Below are 26,221 nucleotides of genomic sequence, written 5' to 3'. Positions count from 1 at the left end.
CTGCAAAGGTGATCAAATAGCCCAGTCCTGAGAGGGAAGGGGTGGGGTGAAGGGGGACATCCAAAAAAGCCCTTGTCCCTCTTCAGATCTCTCCTTATCTCCTCTGGCTATCTCCTGGGCTTAGCCTGGGTGTACTTGCTTGCAATTACCTTCTACAAGCCAATCAGGCGCCAAGCTCAGCCCTCGGTCCCCTTGACTGAGGTGATTTATAAATGACTCACTGGCTTATTTGAGCACAGACCTCTGCACACCTCCTTGGGAGCACCTCTCTGCCTGGGCTTTCTTGCCACATCTGCAGCTCCCCTCACAGAATCAGCCCTTTCTTCGCCCGGCGAGGTGCAGGTAAGCCCAGCTTCCAACAATCGTGCTCTTTGTCTGGGTGGGCGTGGGGGATTTACACTCTGGTTGCACAGCCACTGGGTGTGAGTTTCAGTATTTGAAGAACTAGTACTTCTTTTTTTTCCCCCTTCTTTTTTTTTCCCTCTTGCTTTTGCAAAGAGGATTTACAGCAGCAGATTTACTCAGGAATTAGCAACACCAATGATCCAGGAGCTTGATTTATGAAGAGAGGTTGGAAGAGCCAGCTATGTGAATTAATAACTATGAGAATAAATCCCACCATCTTATCCTAGCTGGCTCCTGCTGAAATCTGTGGATGAATTTGCATGGTATAGGAGAAGTAACAGTGACTAGAGACCCTCTGGATCTTTATTATTATCATAACAACTTTCTGTTCACAGGGCTATATATAAAGTGGTCCCTGCCCCAAGGATGTTGCAGCCTAAATTAGAGTTTGTACATACAGACATGGAAAGAAACATGTAGGAAATGGGAGAGGAACACTTGTTGCATATAGGAATCTAACAGGGCTGAGGGGTTCTTTGGTGCGCAGGACATCACTGTGCAGGAATGTATGGCTGTATGCATGCTATAAAATTAGGAAGCAATTTGAAAGCTGGGAATAAGAAGTGCTTCCAGGCTGAGCACTGACTGACTACAAGGTCTCCAGCTCTTCCCTGTGACATTTTATGGGATGTTTAGGTCCAGTCTGGGCAGAACTCTTCAAATACAGATACAAGAAAAGATCTCCGTAAGCCTCTTCCATTGCTGTAAACGGCAGTTCACAAAGCGAGGATGCCTTCCTCTCTGCCCTGATTAAGTTCATCCACACATTACTTCTTAGCAAGCTGAAAACTTAACCTGGAGACTTGTTCTTCTTGCCCTTGAAGAGAAGTAGTCCTTGAAGTGAAATTTGTTGCTGGCTACATGGTATTTCTGCCATGGGTCAGAGCTTCCCAGGAGGGAAACGCTCTTCATCTTCCCACTCTGGGAGAGGATGGGCTGGGTGACACAGCTGTTTTCCTTCTCTAAAAGCAGATCCACTGGGGCAAGGAGTGTATGCACGAGAGGGCTCGCAGCAGGCATCTTGGGCAAGCATTTGCTGGCAGTGCAAGAATGTTGCAGTCTGCAAACTTTTTAATTCCTTGGGATTTGCATTGCCCACCTGCTCTTCAAAGGCCAAGGGCCAGGTCTTGTGTCAGAGGCATGTGGAGAGCACAGACTCATGGTGGTGGCAGACACAGAAGTTTCACTTTTCCTTCTGTTAAGTCCACTTTCAAACATCTCCTCCTCCTCATCCTGATGGCTCTGCATACACAGGGAGCTGCAAGAGGTTAGAGAGAAGGACACACCACTTTGCAGGGCACAGACTCAGACGCTATTAAAGTCAGACACTGCACTCTGCCTGCCAAGGAGCTGGGAACCTGGCTCCCAACACCACAGTACTGCACTCAGCAAGGTGACATCTCCAGGAGACTGCAGACCAGGCATGCGCAGGGCAGTTGGCAGCTTTCAGAGGATGGTGATGGGACCATAGCTGCATCCCCAATGTTGTCTTCATATTAGTTCCTGTTGCATGGGTAGGCGGCACGGAGGAAGGTTATGAACTGGGGCTGTATATAGTAGGTATTTTGGGTCTCCAGAGCCATCATGCAGCATTTTTTCACTTGCAGAGTTGCTTTGCTGCTGGCAGTTTTCAGACCACAGCTGGTGGCAGGGAGTAGCTCACAACCAAAGCCTGCGCCAGCGAGGCAGCCCACACTGCATTGCCCCAGACCCTGCACCCGTCGTCTTACTCCAGCCCAGCCCTCCCTCAGTAGGGAACTGTGCTGAGAGCTGGGGTGGGGTTGAGAGCAAGTGGGTTAATCAAACAAATTACAGCAAGAGTGGGCCAAACCTGGGTTCATTTACCCTGGTGTCAGTGCAGAGCAGGTCCCCTGTCTCCATGGCACTTGCCGCATTTACCATGGTGTTAATGAGCATCAAAGTCAGTCTGCTGAATGCAGGCATTTTACTTAATATAATCTCTTTGAGCCAAACACTTTGGCTTCACATTTGGTAACTGGCAGATGTCCGCAGATCTCATTATTCTGGTTACCAAGTGCAGAGCTAGTTTGGTTAGAAACTCGTGTGAAGTGGTACATCAAACATTGGCACTGGCCCAGCGACAGCAGAACAAGAGTACAGTGCAGAGCTCCTGCCCAGTGCCTGTGTTGGGCTGGGTCGCTTAAAATAAGAAAAGGGCCATCTGCCTTATGGAAATCACCTATTTAACACTCCAAATATTTAATCTAAACAAAAAAAGAAAACATTGATTCAATGCCTAGCTGCTCTGTGGCAAGAGGACAGGAGTGGAGGAACAGGATGGCTGCTCCAGAGGGGGAACTTTTAAGCTGAGGTTATGGCATAGTCTGAATATGAGATGTGAAGGTGGGAGCTGGAGGAAAGCAGAGATGTCTCCTCCCTGCCTCTGCACCCTCAATGTATGGCTCAGTCTGTGCCTCGACACAGTCACACAGGGCCAGTTTGTACCTGTTGGTTCCTCTCACCCTCCTTTGCTCTTGCTTGCTCTCTGGCTTTCATTCTGCCTGCTGTCATGATGGTACCTGCATACTGTCCGTGGGAAACTGATTGAAACAGCTCAGCCTGTATTGAACTTTGTTATGTTTGGCATTTTCCCTTTTCTGAAGCTAAAAGCCCTCTTTGGGATAGGATATGTTTCATAATTGATCTATATGCTCTCCTAGAGTTAGCCTCTTTCAAAATAGCAGAGGTTAAAAAACATAAAAACTGGTGGCCAAATTTTGTGTGTATTCAGCGCACAGTCACAAAGCCTGCAGCTGATTGCTCAGTCCTCTGAAATGCAACCGCTAGTACCTGGTTCCACCTGTTCCCCTTCACCAACATAGCTGTATTTCTAGGAAAGATGTTTTTACCAAGACACTTGTGCCAGAAATGCAAGAATGTGGATCTGGCTTTATGAGTGAAAGGTGCTTTCTTCCTGAATCACTTAATTTGTTTGCAGATGAGCCTATTCAGAGCTGACGCTGAAACAAAACTACATGGATCAAAGAGATTTTAACCCTGTAGAAAGATATGCCCTGTTAAATGGTCCAACGGAAGAAGTTAATCTGAACGAACGCCCCTGAGGGTCCCTTGGTGACAAGCTATGTGTATGACCCAGAAGCAGGATTCAGGTCCTGGCCTGTCTCCAATGACACAAGGCCAGAGAGAGTGAATGACATGAGAGTGCGGGGGGTGGATCCGCCAGGCTGATCAGCATATGATAGTGGGGGTGAATTATATAACATTCTTTTGAAATACCTTAGCTGACTGACAGCAGAAACCTCCTTTTCCTCCTGCCTGTATGCTTTGCAAGCCCAGCTCAACACTATAGGCGTGAAAAGGAGAGGAAAGCCGGGTGTGCAGTGGCAAGGTGGGGCAGAGTTCAGTCTGGGGGAGAGCACCACAGCACGGCAGCACCCAGCACTGCTCCCCACGGTCCTGCCTGTAGGCACCACTTCGTTCACCCACGGAACAGCCTTCGCATTTTGTCAGTAGCCAGGAGGAACCCTCCTCTGACCCAAGACTGGTGAGCATTTGCACTCTTGTCCGCGGAGCCTATATCTTTGTCTCCTTGCTTTGGTGTCGCAAGAGGGAAGTGAGAAGTGGCTAGCAGTGATTGTGGTAGGCTTGGGTTACACAAAGTGTCTTCAGAGCCACCTCACCCTTCACTATGCCACATCCTGGCAAGGAAGCATGGCAAAGATTTCAGGTGGAGGCAGTGATGGCTTCCTTGCCCAACCCTGTGAGGCTTGGCCCCTTTCACTGTGGTGCCCTGGGGCTTCCATGGCGCCTACGGCTGGAGCTGTGACTGGGACCCTGGGAGTCATGGTGGACGCTGTGCCGAAAGCACTGATTCAGGGGAACCAGAGTTGAGACCTTGGTCCTCGTGTCGCAACCAAACCCTTGCACCTGTGTTTGCCTTGTTCAGGCAGACCTTGCTTCATGGGGTAGGGGAGAATTGCTTTTTATAACCCTTTCTTGGGTAATGGAGCTGGGAGAGATACTTTTTCATGAAGGCACTGAAAGCGGCTAGACCTCTGGACCCCATCATCTGAGAAGCAACAGGCAAGGAGATCTGTGTGTATATATCCTTGTGCATGAAGGGGGGATAGAAAAGGGCTGGAGAAGGGATCAAAGAGTATTTCTGGAGCATCAAATTTTTCTCCCTAAAACACAGAGGGCTGAATTTACACTCTGCTACAGCTTCCCTGAATGTCCAGCTCTTACACGGGGATGAATTCGGCTCCTTATGTAAAATACAGTGAACATAGAATCATAGAATCATAGAATTGGTAAGGTTGGAAGGGACATCTGGAGATCATCTAGTCCAGCCCTCAAACAAGTGGCCCATATGGGGATTGAACTCGTGACCTTGGCATTTTTAGCACCACACTCTAAGCAATTGAACATAGATCAGATTGCTTTCCTACTAACTTCTGATTCATACTCCCTGGACTAGAGTCCCTTTCCTGGGACTATGCCAGCATAGAAAAATGGCTTTATGCCAGTGGGTCCTATCAACACTATCCAGAAACTTCAATGTGACTTTTCTCTTCCCCGATACAGCTATTACCAGCACAGGGACAGAAGATAAGGGCTCCATAAGTGCATTTGCAAGATGAACACTGGGAAAAAAAAAGTCTGCGCTTGGTATATGTAGGATGTTTTGAGACTGGCAGGACAGGGATTAGCCAGGTATGAAATGATGGGACTGTTGGCCGATGACATTCTGGGACTTCTCTCACCCACATCATATGCTTGGAGTAAAACAGTTCCACCTTCATTTGTTGTTTGCTCCAAGCATCAAATCACAGGTATGCACTCAGTGTTTCACAACTTCTCTGAGACCTCGTTTCAGTAGACTTATAACTAAGGCCAAATTTCAGCATCATCTGCTCCAATCAACATGCTGGAGGACTGGATTTCCTGAAAAGCTCAGCCTGTAGCAGGGGCTCCACATGTGAAGCTCTTCCTCCAGACCCAGCCCTTTATTTCAGTGCCCATGCTGCAACAGAGCTCTTAAAAAACACACCAACACAGCCTGTGCAACACAGCAACTTCCTGCCACTCTTCTTTCTACACATCACGTTGCTTCAGTCAGTGTCCTGCCTGGACTGCAGAGTTTAAATCAGATCTGCAGCTTGCCACAGTCTTATCCCATCAACACCAAGACAGCCGGTTTTGCCTTTTACTCAGGGAGCGGTCACATGGTTCATTCTCTTTAATTCTGAAATCTCAAAGGTTTAACCTACTGTTTGATCTAGGACAAGGCCAGTGATAAGCCAAGTCAAGAACTTGACTCTGTCCGAGATGCTGACATCATCAGCCTGTTTGTTTAAGATGGAATTTAATCATGGGGATATTTTTCCCTCTATACTCGCCCTGTTTATTATTTTTTCTGACTGCCAGCACTTTCGCTCAGCAGGAGAACTTCATTAAAGAGCTGTGACACAATTGGCTGATTCAGTCCTTCTGATGGCAGGCACACTGACTGGCAAGTGATGGAGCTGAGAAATAAAGCTAAGAGAGACTTCTTGCACCAGAAACTTGGCTAGGTTTATTATCCTTCCGAAGCCTGTTGATGGTCCTGAACCTGGGCTGCAGGACATTCATGGGGGGTGGACTGGGAATCTAGAAGGTAGCTGTGGGGGTGGGTCCAGGAAGGACCCTGGGAACCTGCTCAGCAATGGAATCTAGACCAAGGCTATGAGCTAGGAACAATACTTCTGCAGACAGACATGGTAAAACTAGAGAATGACAGTTTATCAGATCGGCTTCTGGCATGAACACAGGGATTGGGGAAGAGCCTAGGTCACTGCTTAAGCTCAGCCTGCACCAATCCTCCAAAATGTAAAACTCACAAAGGGTATTCCAAGTTGAAAATGACAGGAAGGGATGCCAGCATGTGCACACCTCCAGAGGGCACTGGAATAAGTGCCTAGTAATGCAGAAAGAGAGAGGCATGTCTTCTCTTTTAGCTAGGTGGCACACAGTTGGGCCATCAAAGACAGGCATAGGCTAGGAAATTCTGAGGCTCTCTCCTAAGTCAGCTCAGGTATGGATCTGGGCCTGGGATGAGAAACACACCACTGCTGGAACTGTGTTCTACAGCAAATCACACTTGGTTACCTACCACTGTGTTCACTAAAACATCCATTGCAGCAGTGGGGCTGATGACCTCGCTTTTCTAACTCAGCTCCTATTAGTGTAATGATTCTGCTGACCTAAATTCTCCCAAAAGTTTTGGCTACATGCATCATACTTTCCTTCCTGCCCTGAACTGCTGGGCCATATTACTACACATGACTCATGTCTTTCCCAGTCCAGGTCAGACATGACTACTTATCAGTGAGGGGTGAAAACATACCTACATTCGTTCATCTTGATCCCACTGAAGTCAGTGTCAAGATATGCATTGACTTCAGCACTACTCACAGAAGCTGTGTCAAAAGAAGAGAGGAGAGGATCTGGTACATTCAAAACTGCATAAGCTCTTAGCAACCTGAATTTCATTTCTTGATACATTCTCCTGCCTGAATTACCAACTTTTTCCACCCCCTCTTCTATTCCTATGTTGGGCAATGACCCACTTAGACACCTGCCATTTCAAAAATAATTACTTACATCCTTGTTTTAAATCTGACCACTTCCTCCCTCCACTCCCAGACTCTCCAACTTGTAGTGATTCTCCCCTCTTCCCAGGTATTGCTGGTCATAGTAAAATCAGGGCTCTCTGAAGTTCATCATCTTTCTTCGGTGAGACTCAAATCCTGTGCAGGACTAGTCCAGCAGGATGTTTTGGCATCATCATCACAAAAATAGATTGGCAACAGTTACCTTTCCGTGTATCATTTCCTAGAAGAAATTAAGGACAAGTCCAATACCTGTCATGGCAAGTGAGAAATATGAAGGCTGCTGAATGTAAACGAATCCACTAGGCAGCGTAACAGGAACACCTGGGATAGAAACTGCCTTTAAGCATAGTGTCAGTATCTATCATTGCAAAGTGTGCCAGAGCTGTCCAGTCCAGCAGAGCCTCACTAACTGCATTGGCCGATGGTGAAATGGAGGCATGAAAAAGGTCAAGTGACTTGCCTGAGGCAGAAAGGCAGTCACTGGCAGAGCTGAGATTAACACCCCTGTCCACCTGCTAGCCAATCCAGGACATGCTCCAGTCCCCTGGATCCCCGACATCGCTCATTAGCATCATATTAAAATACTGGTGAAAATCTCCTGTGCTGGGGAGCAGCAGCCCCCAGTGCTGAGAAGCCACTCCCAGGGCCTGCCTCTGCACCACAGGGAAACTATTTAGGGTGGAGATGTTCAAGGAGGGCTCTCAGACGCTGAAGGTGCCCAGTCTGTTATAGTGCAGGTGGGGACAGTCCCAGTCTCATTCTTGACTTTGCTTTTTCTTTTTTCTGGGAAAATTTTAAATGATCTAGAGATGAACCACGCCAGGCCTCGCTATGTCATCGAACGTCCTGCATATTCGGTCAGCCTCTTCGACGAAGAGTTTGAGAAGAAAAGCAGAAGTTATCCAGTTGGGGAAAAATTGAAAAATCTTTTCAGGTAACATAGAATGCTATAGCTACTCTTGGGGCACAACTAAACCAGATTTGGTCCAGAACTGGGATATAACTTAGACCATGATCTTCAGGGCTTTTATAGATGAAAGACACTGGAGAAATGCAAATTGTACTGAAGCAAGTGAAACTGGTTACCTTTTCACTGCCTCAGCTGCCTATGCTGTAGGGCAAACATGCAAGAGTTTGCACTAAATGCATTTGGGATTTGGGTTTCTGTTTTCCAATTCTTTTTAATAACAAAGAAAATATAATTGGAGGTATGGGTGTGTGGATTACTCCTTTAAGCTTTCTAGCTGAGATTTCCTTTAGTCAGCTTTCCAAGTAAGGACAGCACTGGCTTTCCATAAATAAAGATGAATAATCCTACTGGTTGCTGTCTAAAAAATCTAGCTCCACTCCCTGGAAAAATGAAGGCAGTATAGGAAAAGAGAGAACCATACAGGTTAGCGGGGGGGGGGGGGGGGATGTGAAAAGCTGCTTGTTTCAACTCAGGAACAATCTTCTTTCAGATAAACTTGGGGTTTTTTGACCAAGCATCTAAAAAAAGTTTACCTTTGACTGTGTGCAATTGTCCCACGAATCCTTTAGTTGTGTTTCAGCTTTATAGCTCAACTAACCCCACCTGAGAGTATTAGAAACAAAGACTCAAGATATTAGGGAGCTAAATCCTTCGCTCTGTGCGGGTTGTCTTTCACAGCTATGGTAGCACTGGGCACCTCCCATAGAGTTAGGAACGTCCCCACAATAATCCTCCATGGCATGTTCAGCTAGTTAACTGCAGCTGCCTTGCACTCACAGGGGAGGGCTGTGCACCAAACACTGGGCTCAGGATTTGCTGCAGGAAAGAGGCTGAGACATTCCTAGGAAGACCATTCCTTGCTTTCTTCCTTGCTTCCTTCTTTATTTGTGTTTTTGTGTCTCCGCTAGATGTTCGGCTTCCAGATTCAAACTCATCCTCTTCAGCCTGTTCCCAATTCTTGCATGGCTTCCCAAGTATAAAATTAAGGATTATATTTTGCCTGATGTTCTTGGTGGGCTCAGTGCGGGGACGATTCAGGTGCCACAAGGTGAGAAGAGGTGACTTTCCCCAATAGCCAGGCATTATGGAGTTGCTTCCCCCAGGAGCTTTGGAGAGGGGATAACACTTTGTCACTTAACTTCAAGTAAAGATCCAGCAGATGACTGTTATCTGCAGGAGTTAGTTGCCTTTACTGGTGACATGTATGAACCCAAGTTCTAACTCCAACCTGTCTATCCCTAGATTTCTCCGCAGAGTCCTATCCCTGCCCTCTGTGGTCTGCACTCTCTTGCTTGCAGAGCTGCCATTTGTGCTGGTCACAGTGCCTGACTGGAGCTGACACAGCAGTGCTGCAGCTTGTAACCCACTGGCAGCAAGCAGAGTTCCCCACACACTTCTGCAAGATCCCGTGCTGGTGCACATTACAGCGCTGCCCCACACTGCCTGCTGCAGCTCCTCTCCTCTTTGCAATGAGAACAACAGGGTCAAAGACTGACCAGGTCAGGGAGCTGACTCCAGATGCACGGACACAGGTGACCTGCTCATATTCCTTGTGTTTTCCAGGGATGGCCTTTGCACTGCTGGCCAATCTCCCTCCTGTCAATGGGCTCTACTCCTCCTTCTTCCCCTTGATAACATATTTCTTCCTTGGTGGTATCCATCAGATGGTCCCAGGTAAGAATCCTTCTGCTCTACAGAGCAATTGTCTGTGCAAGGTGGTTAAACACTGACTGGCCGGGCATACTGTGTGTGTCCTGGAACAGAGAAAGATATTTCAGCAGGCCTGGTTTGTCAGGTGCTTATGAGATCCCTGATTCTAGCTGCACAGCAAGGCATCATCCCAGTGAACTGCTGCCATTTCTTGCAGTAGTGCCAGCTGTAGCGACGAGCTAGGTGACTTGGTCTGGATAGCCTAAACTGTCACAGTGCTTTCCAGGACAGGAAGCTCTCTAGAGCAAACTACTGACATCCCTGTGTTGTATTCAAGGTACTTTTGCAGTCATCAGCATTATTGTTGGGAATGTCTGCAATGAGCTGGCTCCAGAGTCGGACTTCCAGTACTTTAACCATACCACCAACGAAATCAATGTGAACACCACAGCTCTGGAAGCAGCTAGATTGGAGATCTCTGCCACGCTAGCTTGCCTGACAGCCATCATACAGGTACAGACTCTCTCCACTACCTCTGCTGTGGCCTCTGGGCAAAGCTGACCCAAATGGAGTCAGCTGGGATCTCTCTTTGGAGCAGAGATGATAGCAGCAGATACTAGAACAGGCCTCATTTGTAAGTAGATGATGCCTCAGAATAGAGGGTTTGAGGGGATACTGCACCAGCTGTCATCTTGGCACACTCAGACTCTGTATTTTGCCATCTCAGGCTGGCATCTTTCTAATAACTCCTTGTCTGTCCTCCTTTAGCTGTGCCTGGGATTCGTGCAGTTTGGCTTTGTTGCTATCTACCTCTCAGAGTCTTTCATCAGAGGCTTCATGACAGCAGCAGGGTTGCAGATCCTCATCTCCGTGCTCAAGTACGTCTTCGGCTTGACAGTCCCATCTTACACCGGGCCCTTAGCTATCGTCTATGTAAGTGGGTGCACTGGACAGGGGCCTTCCCTGCACCTCTTCCCCTAATGACCAGCATACTGCAGGCATCACTGCCACCTACTCTTGGGAAAGAGGGACTCAAACAGGAGCAAAGGGTGGAGGGAGGGGGAATACAGCTGTCCGCACCATTCCCACCCAGCATACCTACACTGCTGCTGTTGTATCTCATAAACAGTCTTAGCTGAGCCCTTGTTTGGTAGTTTCTAATTGGAGGTAACGAAGAGGTTCTGGGATTTGGAAAGGACACGAATTGTGCAGCTTTACAGCACTAGTCTTGCTCAATTATCAAACTTTTTCTATGAGCATGTTATTCAATTCCTAGGCTTTCTTGCGTCTTCCACTGATGCATCTTCCATCAATGCAGCTAGACCTGCATTTAACTGAACTGGGACTGGCTGCTGACCTCTTAGCAGTGGGGCTTCTAGTACTTGTCTCACTTGTCACATGTCAGGGTATTTGCAGTCGATTGGGGTGATGAGTGTTCTACACCATGCTGTTGATGCTGTTTGGAGTCTCTGGTTCACCATGATACCTTCTCCTCTTCTCTCCCCTCTAGACATTCATTGATATTTGTAAAGGTCTTCCCAAGACCAATGTGGCCTCCCTCATCTATGCCTTGGTCAGTGCTGTGCTCCTGATCATTGTTAAGGAGCTCAACCTGAAGTACATGAAAAAGATCCGGATGCCCATCCCCATGGAGATCATCATTGTAAGTGACACAAGCTTCCCTGTGACCCTCCAGAAGACACTCCCTTCCCTCACATTACAGTCCTTAATACAGACCTGGGACACCCACTTCTGCTCACAGATGCTCTTCAGAGAGTTACTGTAATTAGACCTATTTGCGCACAGTATCTGCAAAGTGAATATGGTATTACTGCACACGGTTTGGGGTCAGAAGTAGGGCCAGCCTCCTGGAGGAGAACTCTAATCCCCAGGTCTTACCTGTCAGACTGTATTTGCACCCTAGTGATGCCTAGGATCAGGGACGTAACTGTTGCTAAGGCAGGTCTCTCCCAGCCTGAATTTAGTTCTAATCTTCTACTGTCAGCCCCAAGAGCATAGCAAGCCTAGTGATTCTGAAAAAGCTTACACTCCTTCTGCTTATGGCTCCTTTATCCTCTGTACTTCCAGGTCATCGTTGCAACTGCAATCTCTGGCAGCTTTAACATGCCTGAGAAGTACAACATGCCAATAGTTGGGAAGATCAGTATGGGGTAAGTGCATGTGCAAGTCTGACTCCATTTCCAAAGAATTTTTCTTCCTCCTCCTCATTCTGCAGCCTGGAAAGCACCTCACTTTCCTGCTGTATTAGCTGGACTTGGCATCCCTCACCCCTTTCCAGACTTTTTTGTTGTGTCCTCTTAAACAATTGCCATGACCCTCTAACGCTGTCTGCAATTTATGCAAGAGTTACGTCATTCCTGAACACACAAGCTTCTGACCCATCGAACCTGTCTCCAGACAGTAGTGTCACAACTCCTTTTCCCCTCTGCTCTGAGTGCAGCTTCCCAGCCCCAACCCTGCCCCTGGTGAACAAGTGGAAGGACATGATAGGCACAGCTTTCTCACTTGCCATCGTGGGCTACGTGATCAACTTAGCGATGGGGAGAACTCTGGCAGCCAAGCATGGCTATGACGTGGACCCCAACCAGGTAACATTTGCTCCAGAAGGACAGTCAAGAAACATTTCCCTTGCTCTCAGATATGAAAGGGAGACCTCACTGAATGAACATGAAGCCTAAAATACATGTGATTCTAGCTTGCACGCAGCCTCATGTGGCAGCTTGCCATTGTGGGAATCATAAGGGCATAAGCTCAAGTCCTTTTCCCATGGGCTGGAGAGAGACACTATAAAAGGGAAGGTTTACATTCAGCTCTCTGCTTTGCTTTCCTTCTAGAGCTAAGTCTTTGGGCCTGACGCTGGCCTACAAGGTATTTTTTGGGGTTGTTGGAGCATAATGAGCCACATGTACTTCCTATTGAGCAGAGAAAGACCTGGATTCCTGGTGTGGCACCTAGATACTATGAGAGGCAGCACATTAAATAATCCTCTTTTGTCATCACTGGCATAGTGATAGCTTTCAATAACAGCCATGCATAGCACATGAAGCCCTGCCCTTAGTGTGTCAACAGATGACAACGTGTTTATTACTTATGGTACTTCCAGACTTCCCTGCTAGTAAAACCTGTCCCAGCTCTCATTGGAAGGAAAGGGCCTGGGGCACATGGCGAGGAATTCAAGTGTCCTTCCTGGGGTGAACCCAAACAGCCCTGGGTGAGCAGCTGAGGAGTCTGGGCAGGACTGCCAGAGGCCATGGAAAGCCTCTGCCACGCACACAGCGAACCTGAGTACCTTCTCTCCTGACTGGCAGCTCAGACCAACTGGAAGGATGGGAAGGGGAGCTGTTCTTTCTGATGAGCATGTTCCCCTGGTCTCTACAGGAAATGCTGGCACTGGGCTGCAGCAACTTCTTTGGATCTTTCTTCAAAATCCATGTGATCTGCTGTGCTCTCTCCGTCACTCTTGCTGTGGATGGAGCAGGAGGGAAATCACAAGTTAGTACTTCCTCCTCCTCTCTTCCTTATGTGATCCTGCTTGAGTGCTAACATTTGTAACTGCTGCACGCTGCCAGCCTGACATCACTGCTGTGTGTCTGGAGAAGCTCTTTATAAGAGTGATTCACATGGTTGCTATTAAAAACAGAATTTATTCCCCTCCCCCCCCCCAATTTCGTTCCTTAGACGGTTCTCTGGATGGGTTACAGATGCAGGGTTATAACTCCACATTCTCAGTCTCGTTCTCAATGACTGAGAAGAGCTACCATGTGAGAGAGAGTCTTGGGGTTCTCACTGAGATATGAAAAGCTTAACCCATTTCCCAGAGGCAAATGTCTGCCCACAAAAAGTACTACAGTGACAATTTGTGCTGTTGACTGAAGCAGCAGGAGAGCAAAGACCAAGAAGGGGTTCAGAAAGATCCTGATGCTGGCTGGTGATTTCTTTCTTTTCTGCAGGTGGCAAGTTTCTTTGTGGCACTGGTGGTTATGGTAACCATGCTGGCTCTGGGGATCTACCTCGAACCCCTTCCAAAGGTAACACAAACACACGTGGAACCAGTGCGGCCGCTACACCACATACTCCGCATGCCCCAGTGAAAATACAGCCTTGCTTCAGAAAGCCCCAGACAGAAACCATTGCACAGCCTAGTTTGTTCATGAGCGGGGATGTCTCTGTACTGATTCTCTGGAAGCAGGACAAGAAATAGCGGTCTTTTAAACTCTTACGCTCAGACCCAAGCAGGACCTTTGTGAGCTTTATCCTTTCCCATTCGCTTGTGGTAAATAGACCCTAAGAAGGGAGACAGTGTCTGATGAGAAAGCATCTTTTGCAAAATGCATCATGTTCACAATGCTGGACATCTTACCTAATAAGATCCCCTTTCCTCTACAGTCTGTCCTGGGAGCACTCATTGCAGTGAACCTGAAAAACTCCCTCAAGCAGCTGGCTGATCCCTTCTACCTGTGGAAGAAGAGCAAGTTGGACTGTGTGAGTGCCTGGGGATGGGTGGGAGGATTCTGCTTGTGGTACATTGGAAACTCAGCGCATGGCTACGGGAGACTGAAGGCAGGGACAGCGGATTAGCTTCCAAGCAGGCTTTCAGGTGAAGGAGGGTGGCGTTGAGTTCCTTGTGGCAGGTGAGTTTCACTCGCTCAGCACAGTCATGCTCCCAACCCCTTGCAAATGAGGTCCCAAGCAATGGCAGAGTTGTCTTGCCTAGCTGAGCACTGTCATGCATACATATTACACATACATACATATTTTACATACATATCACACACATATCACAGAGGCCTGAACTATTACCTGCTCTGTTTAAATGCCAATCAACTGTAGGAGCCTGTTTGCCCAGAACTAGCTTAACCGGCCCTGCTCAGTATCTAGGAGTGAAGACTTAAAAACTCACACAATAGCCCTCCAGGGTGAGGAGAGTCCTTCACAGCGATAAGGACTCCAGGCACTGGTTGATGTATAAACCCAGGCAGGGGGTGTGGGGGAGTGAGAACGGAATTTGGAAATGTCTGACATAAAAAGACAGTGTTTGAACAGGACTCCCACGGCTTAGTGGTGTGTGTGGACACTGAGCCAATATCCTGTCAGGTCCCAACAAACTGCCTTATCAGAGAAATCAGAAGTCCGAAGGGGCTGACTTGAGTCATCAAGAGCTTTCCCAAAATATCATTCAAAGAGGTCCTGGAGAAGAGATGATTTAGGAGACCAAACCAAGATTTTACAGGAGAATAGTTAGGACATGAAGTAAGAACACTCTAGCATAGGACATGAGCTACAAAAAAACTGGTCCATGCTTAGGGGTTTTCCCAGTAGACGCATTGGACTGGGAATATGTTTTAATTCTGAGCTGAAATCGTCATGCAGAGAAGATCCAGCAGAGAGGAAAAGCTGCTGATGCAAAGATGCTTTGTCTCAGGATTGCTAGTTTGAGCCTTCTGTTGGGAATCGTTTATGGCATCTCTAAATGGGTTTCCTGATGGCTGGTGAGTGAAATAAAAGATTTGTGCTGGCAGGGAAAAGACATTGAGAGACCCTCCAGACAAGCTCTGGCAATTCATGTGAGGGCAGAGGAAGCCACTGCTGCTTATCAGAGCTGGCAGAAGGGAGCACGCGCCAGCCTCGCAGGCTGTGCAGCCTCCAGCCCAACATGCAAGCAGACCCTGTAAGGGACAGCGGTTGGCATGGAGGTGAACAGTGCTGCCCAGGGACCTGACCAGCTCTGTTAGAAGGAACACCCTGGCTGCACCTCTGCCAGGAGCAGTCACTGCAGCAGAGTCACCAGAGGTGACTGGCTGTCAGAAACATCTTTGCTCTGCTCCGTGTGAATCACCCAGCTGCCATGGCACAGCCAGACCCATTGCACAGGTATGCTCGGGGTATGCTGTGTTTTCACTGAGCTAATGGAGCAAAGCTCTCGTCACTGGCATCCATGAACGACCCACGCTGTGCTGCAGGAAGCGTGGGGCCCAGGCAAGTGCCAGTGGGATGAACTGCATTCCCCTGACTTTAATCTCCCTGGAATTTGAACTAGATTCAGTGTACTTCCTGTCCCCAAAACTGAGATACACCATTGCGGGGTGATGTCAGGCCACTGGCGTTCTTCTCCCCAGATCCAGCTCCGTTTCTGTGCTAACTGTAGGGATCACTGCACAGATGTACTCCAGTGTAAAGTTAAGATGGAGATGAGCCCTTAATCTTCATTTACATGCACCATTCTTAATCTGACATGAAGATGCTGAAGTCTTCAAAGTTACCCTGGCTTGACCAAGATCAAAGTCTGTGCCTTAGCAGTCTTGAGGATGGGTTTAAAATCCTCTGATAACAATTCTCAGAGAGCACAGCTATATACTTAGGCAGGACTAATTTCATGTGCAGTGAGATGCTTGAATGCTAATATATAAAAATGACAAATGACAGAGTTCTGAGCTGAAAGGTGGAGCAGGTTTTGGTATGCTCTGTCATACTCTGACATCAAATCTGCTCTGTGTTCAGGTGATTTGTAGTAGGTGTTCAGACAGTTTTCAGATAGATGCTCATTCCTTCTAAAATACTCTGAGAGCAGGATCCTTCTTTGGGGGGTGGAGCAGTTAATACAGCAGCAGATGGCCTAATCTGCAGGAGCCTAGTCTTGACTAGTTAGACAGATATTTTTTTTTAACTGAATGAATGATGCAGGTGTTCATGCAACTAAGAAGAAATGCACTGGCTGATTTAAAGCTTAAAAACTGGAGCTTCTGGCAAGCATCCCAACAATGCTGTTTCACAAGAGAACATGCAACAAACCGTACAATAATAATAGCTGCAAAATTCAGGCCTTATTCCTTTGATCCTCATCTAAGTCCAGTGTCCAGAGTTTAAGCATTGGGCCATTTTCCACCCATCACAATGCTCCAGTCCATGATATAGAGAAATGACCTCCATGCTCCTGTCTCTCTGCAGTTGGTGTGGCTAGTGAGCTTCCTGTCCGCTTTCTTCCTGAGCCTGCCCTATGGAGTTGCTGTGGGCGTGGGATTTTCGGTGCTGGTAGTGGTTTTCCATACCCAGTTGTAAGTATTGGTATAGTTACAAAAAAAAAAAAAAAAAAAAAAAAAAAGAAGAAGAAGAAAAGGAAAATCCCCTAGTTTCAGAATAAATGATACACGTTATTTTTATAACTGACCTCTGGCCCACGTTTCACAGGAACGTGCAGCAAGAGCCTGGGGGAGTGCAGGTGTTCTCCCTGGCCCCTGGAATGTGCAAACAGGAATGGCAAGCGTTAATTTACTGCCTGCATTCCCACTCCTGTGCACATCCCAAGGCAGGGGGAAGTCAGAAGGTATTTACTTCACCAAGAAGAGCTACCTGCATAGTTCCTAGCAGAAAACCTTGCTCATAAAAGAAGCAAGCTTCATACACATGCAGAGATTGGCATGAAATTTACACACCATTTTTAATTCACCAAAGTCTTTTACTAGTATTTCCCAGACTGGGACTCGAAATGGAGCTAGGACAGTTGTCTGTTCGGTAGCTCACGTCAGTATCTGGGATGGGGAGCTCTGCAAGAAGTGAGGATTACAGCCAGATGTGGCAGTGGGAACTGGCCCTCTAAGCACTGCCCTAGGAACTGCTGCAATCCCATGCTAGGAATTTCACTTGAAAAATGACGTTATCCTCTTTTGCTAATATCCAATTAGACTCTGCACAGCTGAAATCTAAGTATTTTCATAAAGCCAATTTGCAAATCATGGTATGGAGAATGAACAGAAGCAGTTTTCTTCCCCTGTAATATTTACTCTGTTTCTGTCATCTTTTCTCTCCTAGCCGTAATGGTTCTGCCCTTGGCCAAGTAACTTCCACTGACATCTACAAGAACCCTAAGGCCTACAACAAGGTAAGCGAAGCTAAAATCTCCTCAGGAAGATGTTGTTTTTCCACTGGTAACCCAATGTGATCAGAAGACGCATGCTTCCGTCTCAGCAAGGCTGTTTGCCACTAGTTTCAGAAGCGGCAAGAGAGCTGTTCTTCACAACTGTGGCCTTCCCAATTATCTACTACCTGTCCAGCTTTTCCCTCTACCCCACCATGCTGGCATCCCCTCCACCTTCCACCACTGGAAAGTGAAGTGGAGGGTTCCCATATGGCCCAAAACTGAGCACCATTAAAAGTCATCCAAAGCTTCATTGCCAGACCTGCTCGCTCCCTACTTTTATGTTCTCTTGCTGCTGCTTCAAGGGGGAGAAAAGTCAGCTTGAACTCCCAACCACCCTGCACCCCAGGTAGGCCTGGTTCAAGCCCTCATTTCTGTTGCAGGTACATGAACTTAACGGGATTAAAATTGTGACCTACTGCTCCCCACTGTACTTTGCCAACTCCGAGATATTCCGGGAGAAGATTATAGCCAAGGTGAGCAACCTCCGAAATTTCTGCTTGCAGTATAATCCTAAATGGCCTTATTCTCTCCTGTCTCACCACCTTGAGGTAATTAAGCCTGGGATCGTCATGAAAGATGGTCACATACATTCTCTACTCTTCCAGAGTCTAGTACTTTTCTCTCTGATCCTCAGGACTGTTTGTAGATCTCATATTAGAGGTTATGCCTGAATCCTGGTAAGTACCCTTGTCCTGACTCTGCCAAAGCAGAGTTATCCTGCTACTGCAAGTCCCTCCTCCCTGCATGTACAAGTATCGTGCATTACAGAGGATATTGCTGTTTGGTTGCTATCCACATCACCTTACTCAGTTGTACAGTTACTCCTATCCCCCTGAGCCACCACACTCTACATGTCTAGGCTAGGAAATAGCAAGAAAGACTCCCTGACTATGGGACTTCATAAACTTTTCAAAGCCAACTCTCTATTTTCCACAGACCGGGGTGGATCCCAGTAAAGTGTACTTAGCCAGGAAGAAATTTGTGAAACGACAGAAGAAGGGAACTGCACAACCACCAACAAACCTACCAAAATTTCTACTGAGGCAGAACAAGGTAATTCATTTTGGGTTCCCGAAGTTGCTGTATAAGCCCCCAAAATCCCCACCAAATAACTCCTTTGGCCATAGAATTTTCTGCCTTGTCTGCATAGTCACAAGTATCCATCACGTGCCTCCCTTCCTTCCCATCCACAGCCCCGTTCCTCCCAGTAGCAGAAAGTTTAAGATGCAGGAGCACTGGAAATTGCTGGGAAAAAGAAAGTTGCTGAGAAGGTCAGAATGGAAACAGAGTGCACAAATTGCGTGAAACTGGACTTGCCCTGTTTCTTTAAGGATGCATCTATGTCAGCATTTCAGTTCAAAAACGTCCTTTTGAAGCACATCTCCCAGTCATCCCAGCTTTATGCACTTTGCTTTACATTGCTGAGCAGTCTCGAAGCAAGTCAACAGGAATCATTTCAAATTAAACTAAGGTACTCCAACCCCAAGGGACATTAAGTCAACAGGACCAGGCTAGTCCAGATTAAAACATCTGACACTACTGAAGAATCTTAGGTGCATTCATACATCAGGATCTCAGCTTGAGCTGACAGAAGTGCTCAGTATCTGGAAAGGTCCTGCATACATGTGGGTGTAAGGAGGAAGAGATTGTTTCTTGCAGGAATGGATCACAAACAGAAGTGATTCTGCCCTAACTGTGAGTCTTTGCTTTGCTATAGACCCTGTCTTTGCAAGAGCTCCAGAAAGATTTTGAAAGCACATCTCCAACAGATACCAATAACAACCAGACGACTGCTAATGGTGCCAGCATCTCTTATGTTACATTCTGCCCTCCTGCTAACAGTGCTAGCCAGATGCACACCTCCAGTGAGCTGGGCAGCACCACCAATCTGCACGGAAGCACCTTCAGTGTCATGCCTGCAGTAGATGTTGACCCTATGATGACAGCACCACCCTATGTCAGCTTCCACACCATCATCCTCGACATGAGCGGAGTGTGCTTTGTGGATCTCATGGGCACAAAGGCACTGGGCAAGGTCAGTTTTCTACTACTAATGTAGCCAAGCAATGTTAGTCAAGTTATAGCCAAGTTGGTAATAGAATTATCACTAGAATAGCATAGACCACAAATAGAAGCTTCTCGTAATAGAAGCTAGTCAAGTTATAGCCAAGTTAGTAATACAAGATTTGTGTGGCTTTCTCCTTTAGCATCTCATGGCATGTGCAAAGCCTTAGATGAAAGCCTTTGTGCATAAACCCAAAGCTGGAGCAGTGTCATTAACCTCTCTTTTCCTCTCATCTCTTATAGCTGTGTTCCAGTTATCAGAAGATTGGAATTAAAGTGTTCTTGGCAAACGTGCATGGTAAGAATCCCCAAAGCGCACATTTCCATATGATCTTCCCTATTTCTGTGCTCGCAGCAGACAGGAGATCTTTCTGTTTTCTTTAGGCAAGCTGTGCTAGCTGTCAGCCTCCCATTGAAGCAAATCAGAACAGATGAGATGGAAGAAAGGAAGGAGAATGGCTGTTCTTACTGTGTGAAATAGGTTCCTTCATTTGTGATGTGATATGGTTGGAGCATCTCCACAGTTAGCATTTAGCAAAATAGATCCCTACATCCATATTTCTGCAGCAAACCTGTTTCTCTCCTGCCCAACCTGGCCCTGCTTTAGCTCAGAGGATTGCTATCAGCCATGCACACTTTCAAAGGCTTCCTTCTTTAGTTTCCTTCTTGTTGTTCATGTATCTTTCCTTTCTTCAGCCCAGGTATACAACGACATTAGCACAGGTGGAGTCTTTGAGGAGGGAGGCCTGGAGCGAAGTCACATCTTCTTGACTATCCACGACGCTGTGCTGTTTGCGCTGGCAAATATCAAAGAAGTTGTCCATCCTCCAATCTTAGAAGAGGTAAATTTTCTCCCAAGTCTTGCTCCAATCCACAGTACCGTAGCATCAGGTTCTTACATGACCAGCACAAAGGAAGAGAAACCTAACAAAGTTTCTTGTTTATCTCAAGTGGTAAAGGTCTAAATCCAAAAAAATACTTCACTTCCTAATTCTCATGTATAGGCCAAGTACTTGCTAATTTCACTGATTTCAGAAGCTTAAATGTTTTCTCCAAATGCGTAATTGGGAGATGAACATTGTCCCAGCCTATAGAAGCCAAAAGAGGTGTGCCAGGACTATGTCCTCAGTTTAGAGTTGGTTGAAACATGCCGCTGCACCCAAGGGCAGAATTCGGCCCTTAAAAATGGAGGCAAAGCACTTGTGCCTGCCCTTGAACAGGCCGAGCATCCATGAAAGCTTCCCTTGGAGGGAGGAGAAAAGGCTGAAGCAGGAAATACGGCATATGCTGACAACACAGGGTCAGGCAGGTTATTTCTTCAAGTACAGGTTGGTTTACTGCACGATAACTGGAGCTCGAACCAGTGCAGGATTAGCCAGTTATCTCACATGAGTGAGTTAACGTGCCCTGTATCTCTGCAGTGTGATACGCAAACACCAGCTTGGTCAGTGAAGATACGCAGCTGAAACAGGATTCCTTCTGCACTCCTTCTTGCTGGGTGGACATTTTCCTCTGAGCAGGGAGATGATTTTAAGCCTGGGCTAGTTATGTTTTCATCCCTTTCTGTCCTGCACTCTGCTAATATGTGGATTTGATTCCTTTCCACACAGAGGCCAAATCAAACTGAGCTCTCCATCTATGACGAGTCTGTGGATGAAAGCAGTACAGAGTTCAAGAACTTGGAGGAGGTTAGTCCTAGTGCCAGGGGTCATGTATTCAGCCGTGGACATAAGGGAGAAATCAGAAGCCCTGGTTGGGATTGATTAGATGGGGTGTTCTCTGTGGCACTGCCAGGCAAACTGCTAGGAACAGTAACTCACTGAAAAGTTAATTGCAGGACTAAGTTAAAATCCCTGTCACAGCAGCTCTTGCAGGAACCTGAATAAACAAGCAGCTGGGCTAGCCCCACAGGGGAATCCTTTAATCCATTCTGGCTGACACAGCTCAGGTTCACAGTCAGACCCCATAAACGGGTGAATTTGGAGAACAGAGCTTAGCTCAAGCCCAAAACAGGCTCCACCAGTCAAGCTTTCAGCACAGTCATCATAAATGCTAAAGCGACCTGCAGCCAGGTTGCTGGAATGACACTCCTTCCAGCACCAACCTTCCCCATGCTATCAGTGAACAGCCAGGAACAGAGCAAAACCTGCACAGCTAATTTTCCCTTCTGGAGGAGGGCTGGGAAGGGTCAGAGTTTCTGGTGGTGGCTCCCTCTCCAACTGAATCACTGCCGAGCTGCTTTGCTGGGTTTGTGTGCTGCTATAGCCTCAGCCTAACCCAGCGTGCCTTGTGTGCCCTTCAGGAGATGTTTGGAAGCATGTTCCACTCAGAGGCGCAGACAGCTCTGTGAATGCATGGGGAGTGTCAGAGCACTGGCAAAGTCTTCAGATCAGAGTCCTGTCTCCTACCCCTTCACGAAGAACTGCACTCCTATCTGGGGATACAATCAGTTTGCAAAGGAAGGGGTCATCACACCTCTTGAGCTGATACCTTCTTCCCTCCTGCTTGCTCAGCTTCTGGTATTCAGAGCGATGAACTCTGGAGCAGGCAACAGCTAGAACTACGGAAGCAGGAACTCAGGAAATGCTGTTCCATTAATCACAAAAGAAAAGCAAGTTCATTTGATGGCAGGTCCCTTAATGACTGGAATGATTAGTCATTATTGCCAACCGAGTGCCCTCTTTGTCTCACTCCAGAACACAATTGCACTCTTCGACCCATATAGGCATTACATAATTTGGGCATCTCCCTACTTACTTTTTTTTTCCTTCCTCTTTTCCTGATGAAGTGAAATATAAGGAAATACTACGAGCCTTTCATGGCTTTGATTCACGAGCAAAAGCAACTCCTGTAAGGTGCAATGACGCAGGTTTGTACGGTAATGTTGTTTTACCAAGTGCACTGACATTCAGGGAGTGTGCATAGTAAGTGCAAACCCATGAATTTCCCTATGTTTCTCTGTAGCACCACCTCTACCTTTTCTGCGGTCCTATGATCCCCCTGCACTGCTCCCTCTGTGACCCAAAGTCCCAGAACCACTGCCTCAAACAGTGCTGTGTTTCTGATACCCTGAAGATCTTGGTACGCTGTCTCAGTAGGGCTGACTTGCCTTTTTTTTTTTTTTTTTTTTTCCTAACAGGACTACTTTGTAATCAGAACTAAGAATTCCTTTTTGCTGTGTGTTATATGCACAGATTGGCCTGTTTACTGAATTAGGGTCCAGTTCAAACCCCTCTGAAGTATTTTAGGGATCTATCTACAGACTAGACTAGGTTTTGGATGAGGCTCTTAGACTGTAAAGGTCATAAAAGCAGTTATTCCCAAGGAGCTCTGATCCTCTACCCATTTTCTTTTTGACTAGAATAACTAAAAGATTCAGATCAGAGCATGGACAAGTGTTTTGGGGAGATGTGTTTTTTCCAAATCATTTCGATCACTAGTAGCAAACTGAGAGAGAGCGAAAAGAGCCCCTTCTGCACACTTTCCCTGACGTCATAGATCCAGAGCAGTAAAACTGAAGTTTCAGCATATATTTTTACCTTCCCTGCAACCAGGGAACGGCCCAAGTGTCACCCTGTGCTATGCGGGCTTTTGATAAATGGCTTTTAAATGGTCACCTATTCACCAAAAAAAGCCCTCTTTTATATTGTGTGATCTTTCCGTAACAATTTTCTACTGCATGTTTAATGTTTTTCATTAAAATTCACCACAGTGATGCTACAAAGATTGTCTACCTCTCAGGCAAACAAGCTTGACTCACTAACCCACACACTGACAGATGAGATCTTCATCATTTCTAAAAATCCAACATTCTTTTATATATGAGTGATATTAATAACAGCTGCTATTTTAGTTTTACTTTCCAATGCCTTCCCTTCTTACCCAGTGCTAATGCTATGACAGTTATGACAAGATGACAATATAAAGCCTGAAAAAATCAAGCATAAGCCAAAGGTTGAAGGGACCCTTCTTCAGTGCATTTCAACCTCAAACATGGGTTTTATGAAAATAAGCTTATTAAAAAAGTTTGGACAAAGACACATACTGGCGTGTCTTCAACTGCAATACAAACAACTCTTTTCTGTTTGAATTTTAAATCCTCTTACAAAGCATTTCCAGCACTGACATACAATGCAAGAGCAAACAAAACTGAACAGTAACAGAAGTAAAACTTGACAGTTCATTTTCTTTCCATGAGTGAAAAAAAGAGTGGCCTTAATAATGGAAGTAAATTATATTTTTAAAGGTTATTTCTATGTTAATAATCTAAGATATTAAATATATTAACAAGCTTTAATATACAGTTTTGAAGTATATAAATATTATTGAGCTTATACACATTGCTGGAAGGCTCTTTAAGGAAAGAAAGTGGAGCTTCCCTACAGCTCCCAGATGTCTCATTTTTTTCAGGAAAACAGCTTCATGAACTATTATAGATACACAGCTATTCCAGGTAATAAAATGAGGGCCCTGCCATTTTAGCTTTGTGTAACATCTCATTAAGTCACCACTTCTCTACCTCAGTTTCAGATTATGTGGTGCAAGACAGAGTAACTACATCAATGGAATTTAGTTTCCAAAAGGAAAACTAAACTAACTAAATGAAACTAAACCCACTAACTAAAGGTTATTTTTTTATTTTGGTCTTAGTGAGACAGCAGTGATTTTTCCAGGATTGTCTTTTGTTCCCTAAAATAAAATCAAGATATTAATTCCCTTAAATTATCTCTGAGGCTGATTACTCATGGTCTTTCACTCTACTGCCTGAGCGATTCTTTTACTTGCTGGTTTGAAAATAACAACAAAGAAATTGGTGCAATGGAACAAGCAATTATTTCACAGTAGCTAATCAATATTTCTGTATCTCTGAGGTGGCATCACTTTAAATGAGGAAAATTCCAATTTCCATTTCTTCATTCAGAGTGAATCACAGGAGACTTACTGCACAGTCTCAAGGGCCTTACAGACCAAATGCAGGAAGCCTTAAAGTGACAGACCATATATAAAAATCAGATTGTATTTCTTGAAGTTCCTACAAGCGTAATGAATAGGATGTCAAGAGAGATGGCTTGGAAGTAGCAGTCCCAACTGTAGGCTCTGCCATTTCAACAACCCAGGAAGAAGGATACTTCACTTCTGTAGCCAAGGGCCAAGCCTGGCAATAAATGTAACATCAATGGACAGGTGGTATTGCGGGAGGCACAGGTACCAGTGAGAAACAGAAATTTTAGAACTAACCTTGACAATCCCGTGTCTTCAAAAATCACATTCACCAGTCTGGAAAAGAAATGAAATGAAGAAAAATAAATTAAAGGAAATAGCCACAACTGGCACTTGTCTTTCAAAAGTTCAGTGTGGCCAACTCAAAGTCTTTATTTCCAGGTGCCGGAAGAAGACAATTAGGGAAGCTCAAATTTATGCTGAGGTGAAAAACATTAAATTTCCATTGTCCTTTAATTTCTCTTAATGTAACAGTGATATTGACGTGTAATAGCTCTGAAGCCTTACTTGATAACTGCAGGATGTATAACCAGCTCAAAATGTTTGTAATTTATTTAATTTAATATTGGTTTGGTTCTTTTTTGATAATAAAGAATGTATGAACAATCATCTGCTTCTTCTGTTGATTTGAGAGCAGGCTTTTCCTGGCAGCTCCTATCCAGCATTAAACAAGCCAGGATTGTTTTAACCAAGGAGACATGGGAGACATCCTCAAATTCAGTGCAAGACTGCTGCAAAGAAGGAAAGAAAAATCTCTGCATTGTGCTCCCTGGTGAAACTGGGCAAGAAAGGACATGCTTATATTGCTGCAAAGAAGAGTGAGGTTGAACAGTAGGATAAACCTGCTAAAGTACTGCTAAGCACAGGGCCAGATTCCTGGGGCAGGTTGTGCCTGTTCCCAAAACCAGGCTGTGTTCAGCTCTGTCAGGGCAGGGTTTGCACCGCGGGGGCTCACCGTGCTGCTCTCCTCAGGGCTCGCCGCGGCCTGCTCCTGATGAACCAGGCTCCTCCTGCCCAGCACGCGCTGCCCCACGCGAACCCGGCACGTTTATTCCCTAAAGACATCCCTTTCCCCCCTAAAACGCCGTTTCAGGAGCTGCGGCCTGCGCCGAGGGCCTCGACGCCTCCCAGCCTCCGGGCGGGCCCCCGGGCCGCCGTGAAGGGAGATGCACATTGCTCTCTGCCGTGCACCCACAGCACCTCGCAGCTCACACGCACCGTTATCCACAGCTTCCTAAGGTCCCTCGAGAGAAGGGATGTCGGGTTTCCCTGCCGGGAATGAACCCAGGCGCCCCAGACCTCCCCTCCCACCTGACCTCCGCCATGTCCCCCGCTCCGCAGCGCAGGACTACAACTCCCACAATGCCTTGCTAAGGGAAGGGGGCGGGACCACGCATCGCCATTGGCCGGCCGGGCCGCGGGGGGGGTGAGGACGCGCGGTGATTGGTGGGCCGCCACGCCCGTCGCGCTCCTCAGCGGGGCGGTGCCCGCCGCGCTCCGCCGGTGATGGCGGGCGGCGGGCGGCTGCGGCGGTGGCGGCGGGCGGCGGCCTGGGCCGCG

At 46.6% G+C, this 26,221-nt stretch overlaps 1 protein-coding gene and 1 long non-coding RNA gene across 2 annotated transcripts; one reads left to right on the top strand and one right to left on the bottom strand.

Annotated features, from left to right (window-relative positions):
- Positions 1-733: 733 nt before the first annotated feature.
- Positions 734-24,938, bottom strand: LOC134150812 (uncharacterized). Its single transcript, XR_009960723.1, has 4 exons — positions 24,899-24,938; positions 14,042-14,136; positions 12,971-13,144; positions 734-1,663 (listed from the first exon to the last, which is right to left on the bottom strand). It is a non-coding gene; the product is annotated as an uncharacterized LOC134150812 (long non-coding RNA).
- Positions 7,850-22,010, top strand: SLC26A9 (solute carrier family 26 member 9). Its single transcript, XM_062594900.1, has 20 exons — positions 7,850-7,974; positions 8,919-9,058; positions 9,574-9,684; positions 9,998-10,173; positions 10,429-10,593; positions 11,171-11,323; positions 11,749-11,831; positions 12,122-12,269; positions 13,060-13,173; positions 13,632-13,709; positions 14,068-14,163; positions 16,627-16,733; positions 17,488-17,557; positions 17,977-18,069; positions 18,533-18,649; positions 19,314-19,631; positions 19,904-19,958; positions 20,357-20,502; positions 21,271-21,348; positions 21,963-22,010. The coding sequence occupies exons 1-20, from the start codon at positions 7,850-7,852 to the stop codon at positions 22,008-22,010; spliced, it is 2,421 nt and encodes an 806-aa protein (XP_062450884.1).
- Positions 24,939-26,221: the final 1,283 nt, after the last annotated feature.

Source organism: Rhea pennata, chromosome 25 (genome assembly GCF_028389875.1).
Source record: "Rhea pennata isolate bPtePen1 chromosome 25, bPtePen1.pri, whole genome shotgun sequence".
NCBI classification, from domain to species: domain Eukaryota; kingdom Metazoa; phylum Chordata; class Aves; order Rheiformes; family Rheidae; genus Rhea; species Rhea pennata.
Note: the sequence above shows the minus strand (reverse complement) of the source record. Positions and strands in the feature narration are given on the sequence as shown.

What these genes read in the sequence shown, in the direction of transcription:
- SLC26A9 (XM_062594900.1), top strand. Translation starts at nt 7,850, where the DNA reads ATGAACCACGCCAGGCCTCGCTATGTCATCGAACGTCCTGCATATTCG. An exon ending in TATCCATCAGATGGTCCCAG is followed by an intron (nt 9,685 to 9,997) that starts GTAAGAATCCTT and finishes GTTGTATTCAAG; the next exon opens with GTACTTTTGCAGTCATCAGC. An exon ending in ACCTCGAACCCCTTCCAAAG is followed by an intron (nt 13,710 to 14,067) that starts GTAACACAAACA and finishes TTTCCTCTACAG; the next exon opens with TCTGTCCTGGGAGCACTCAT.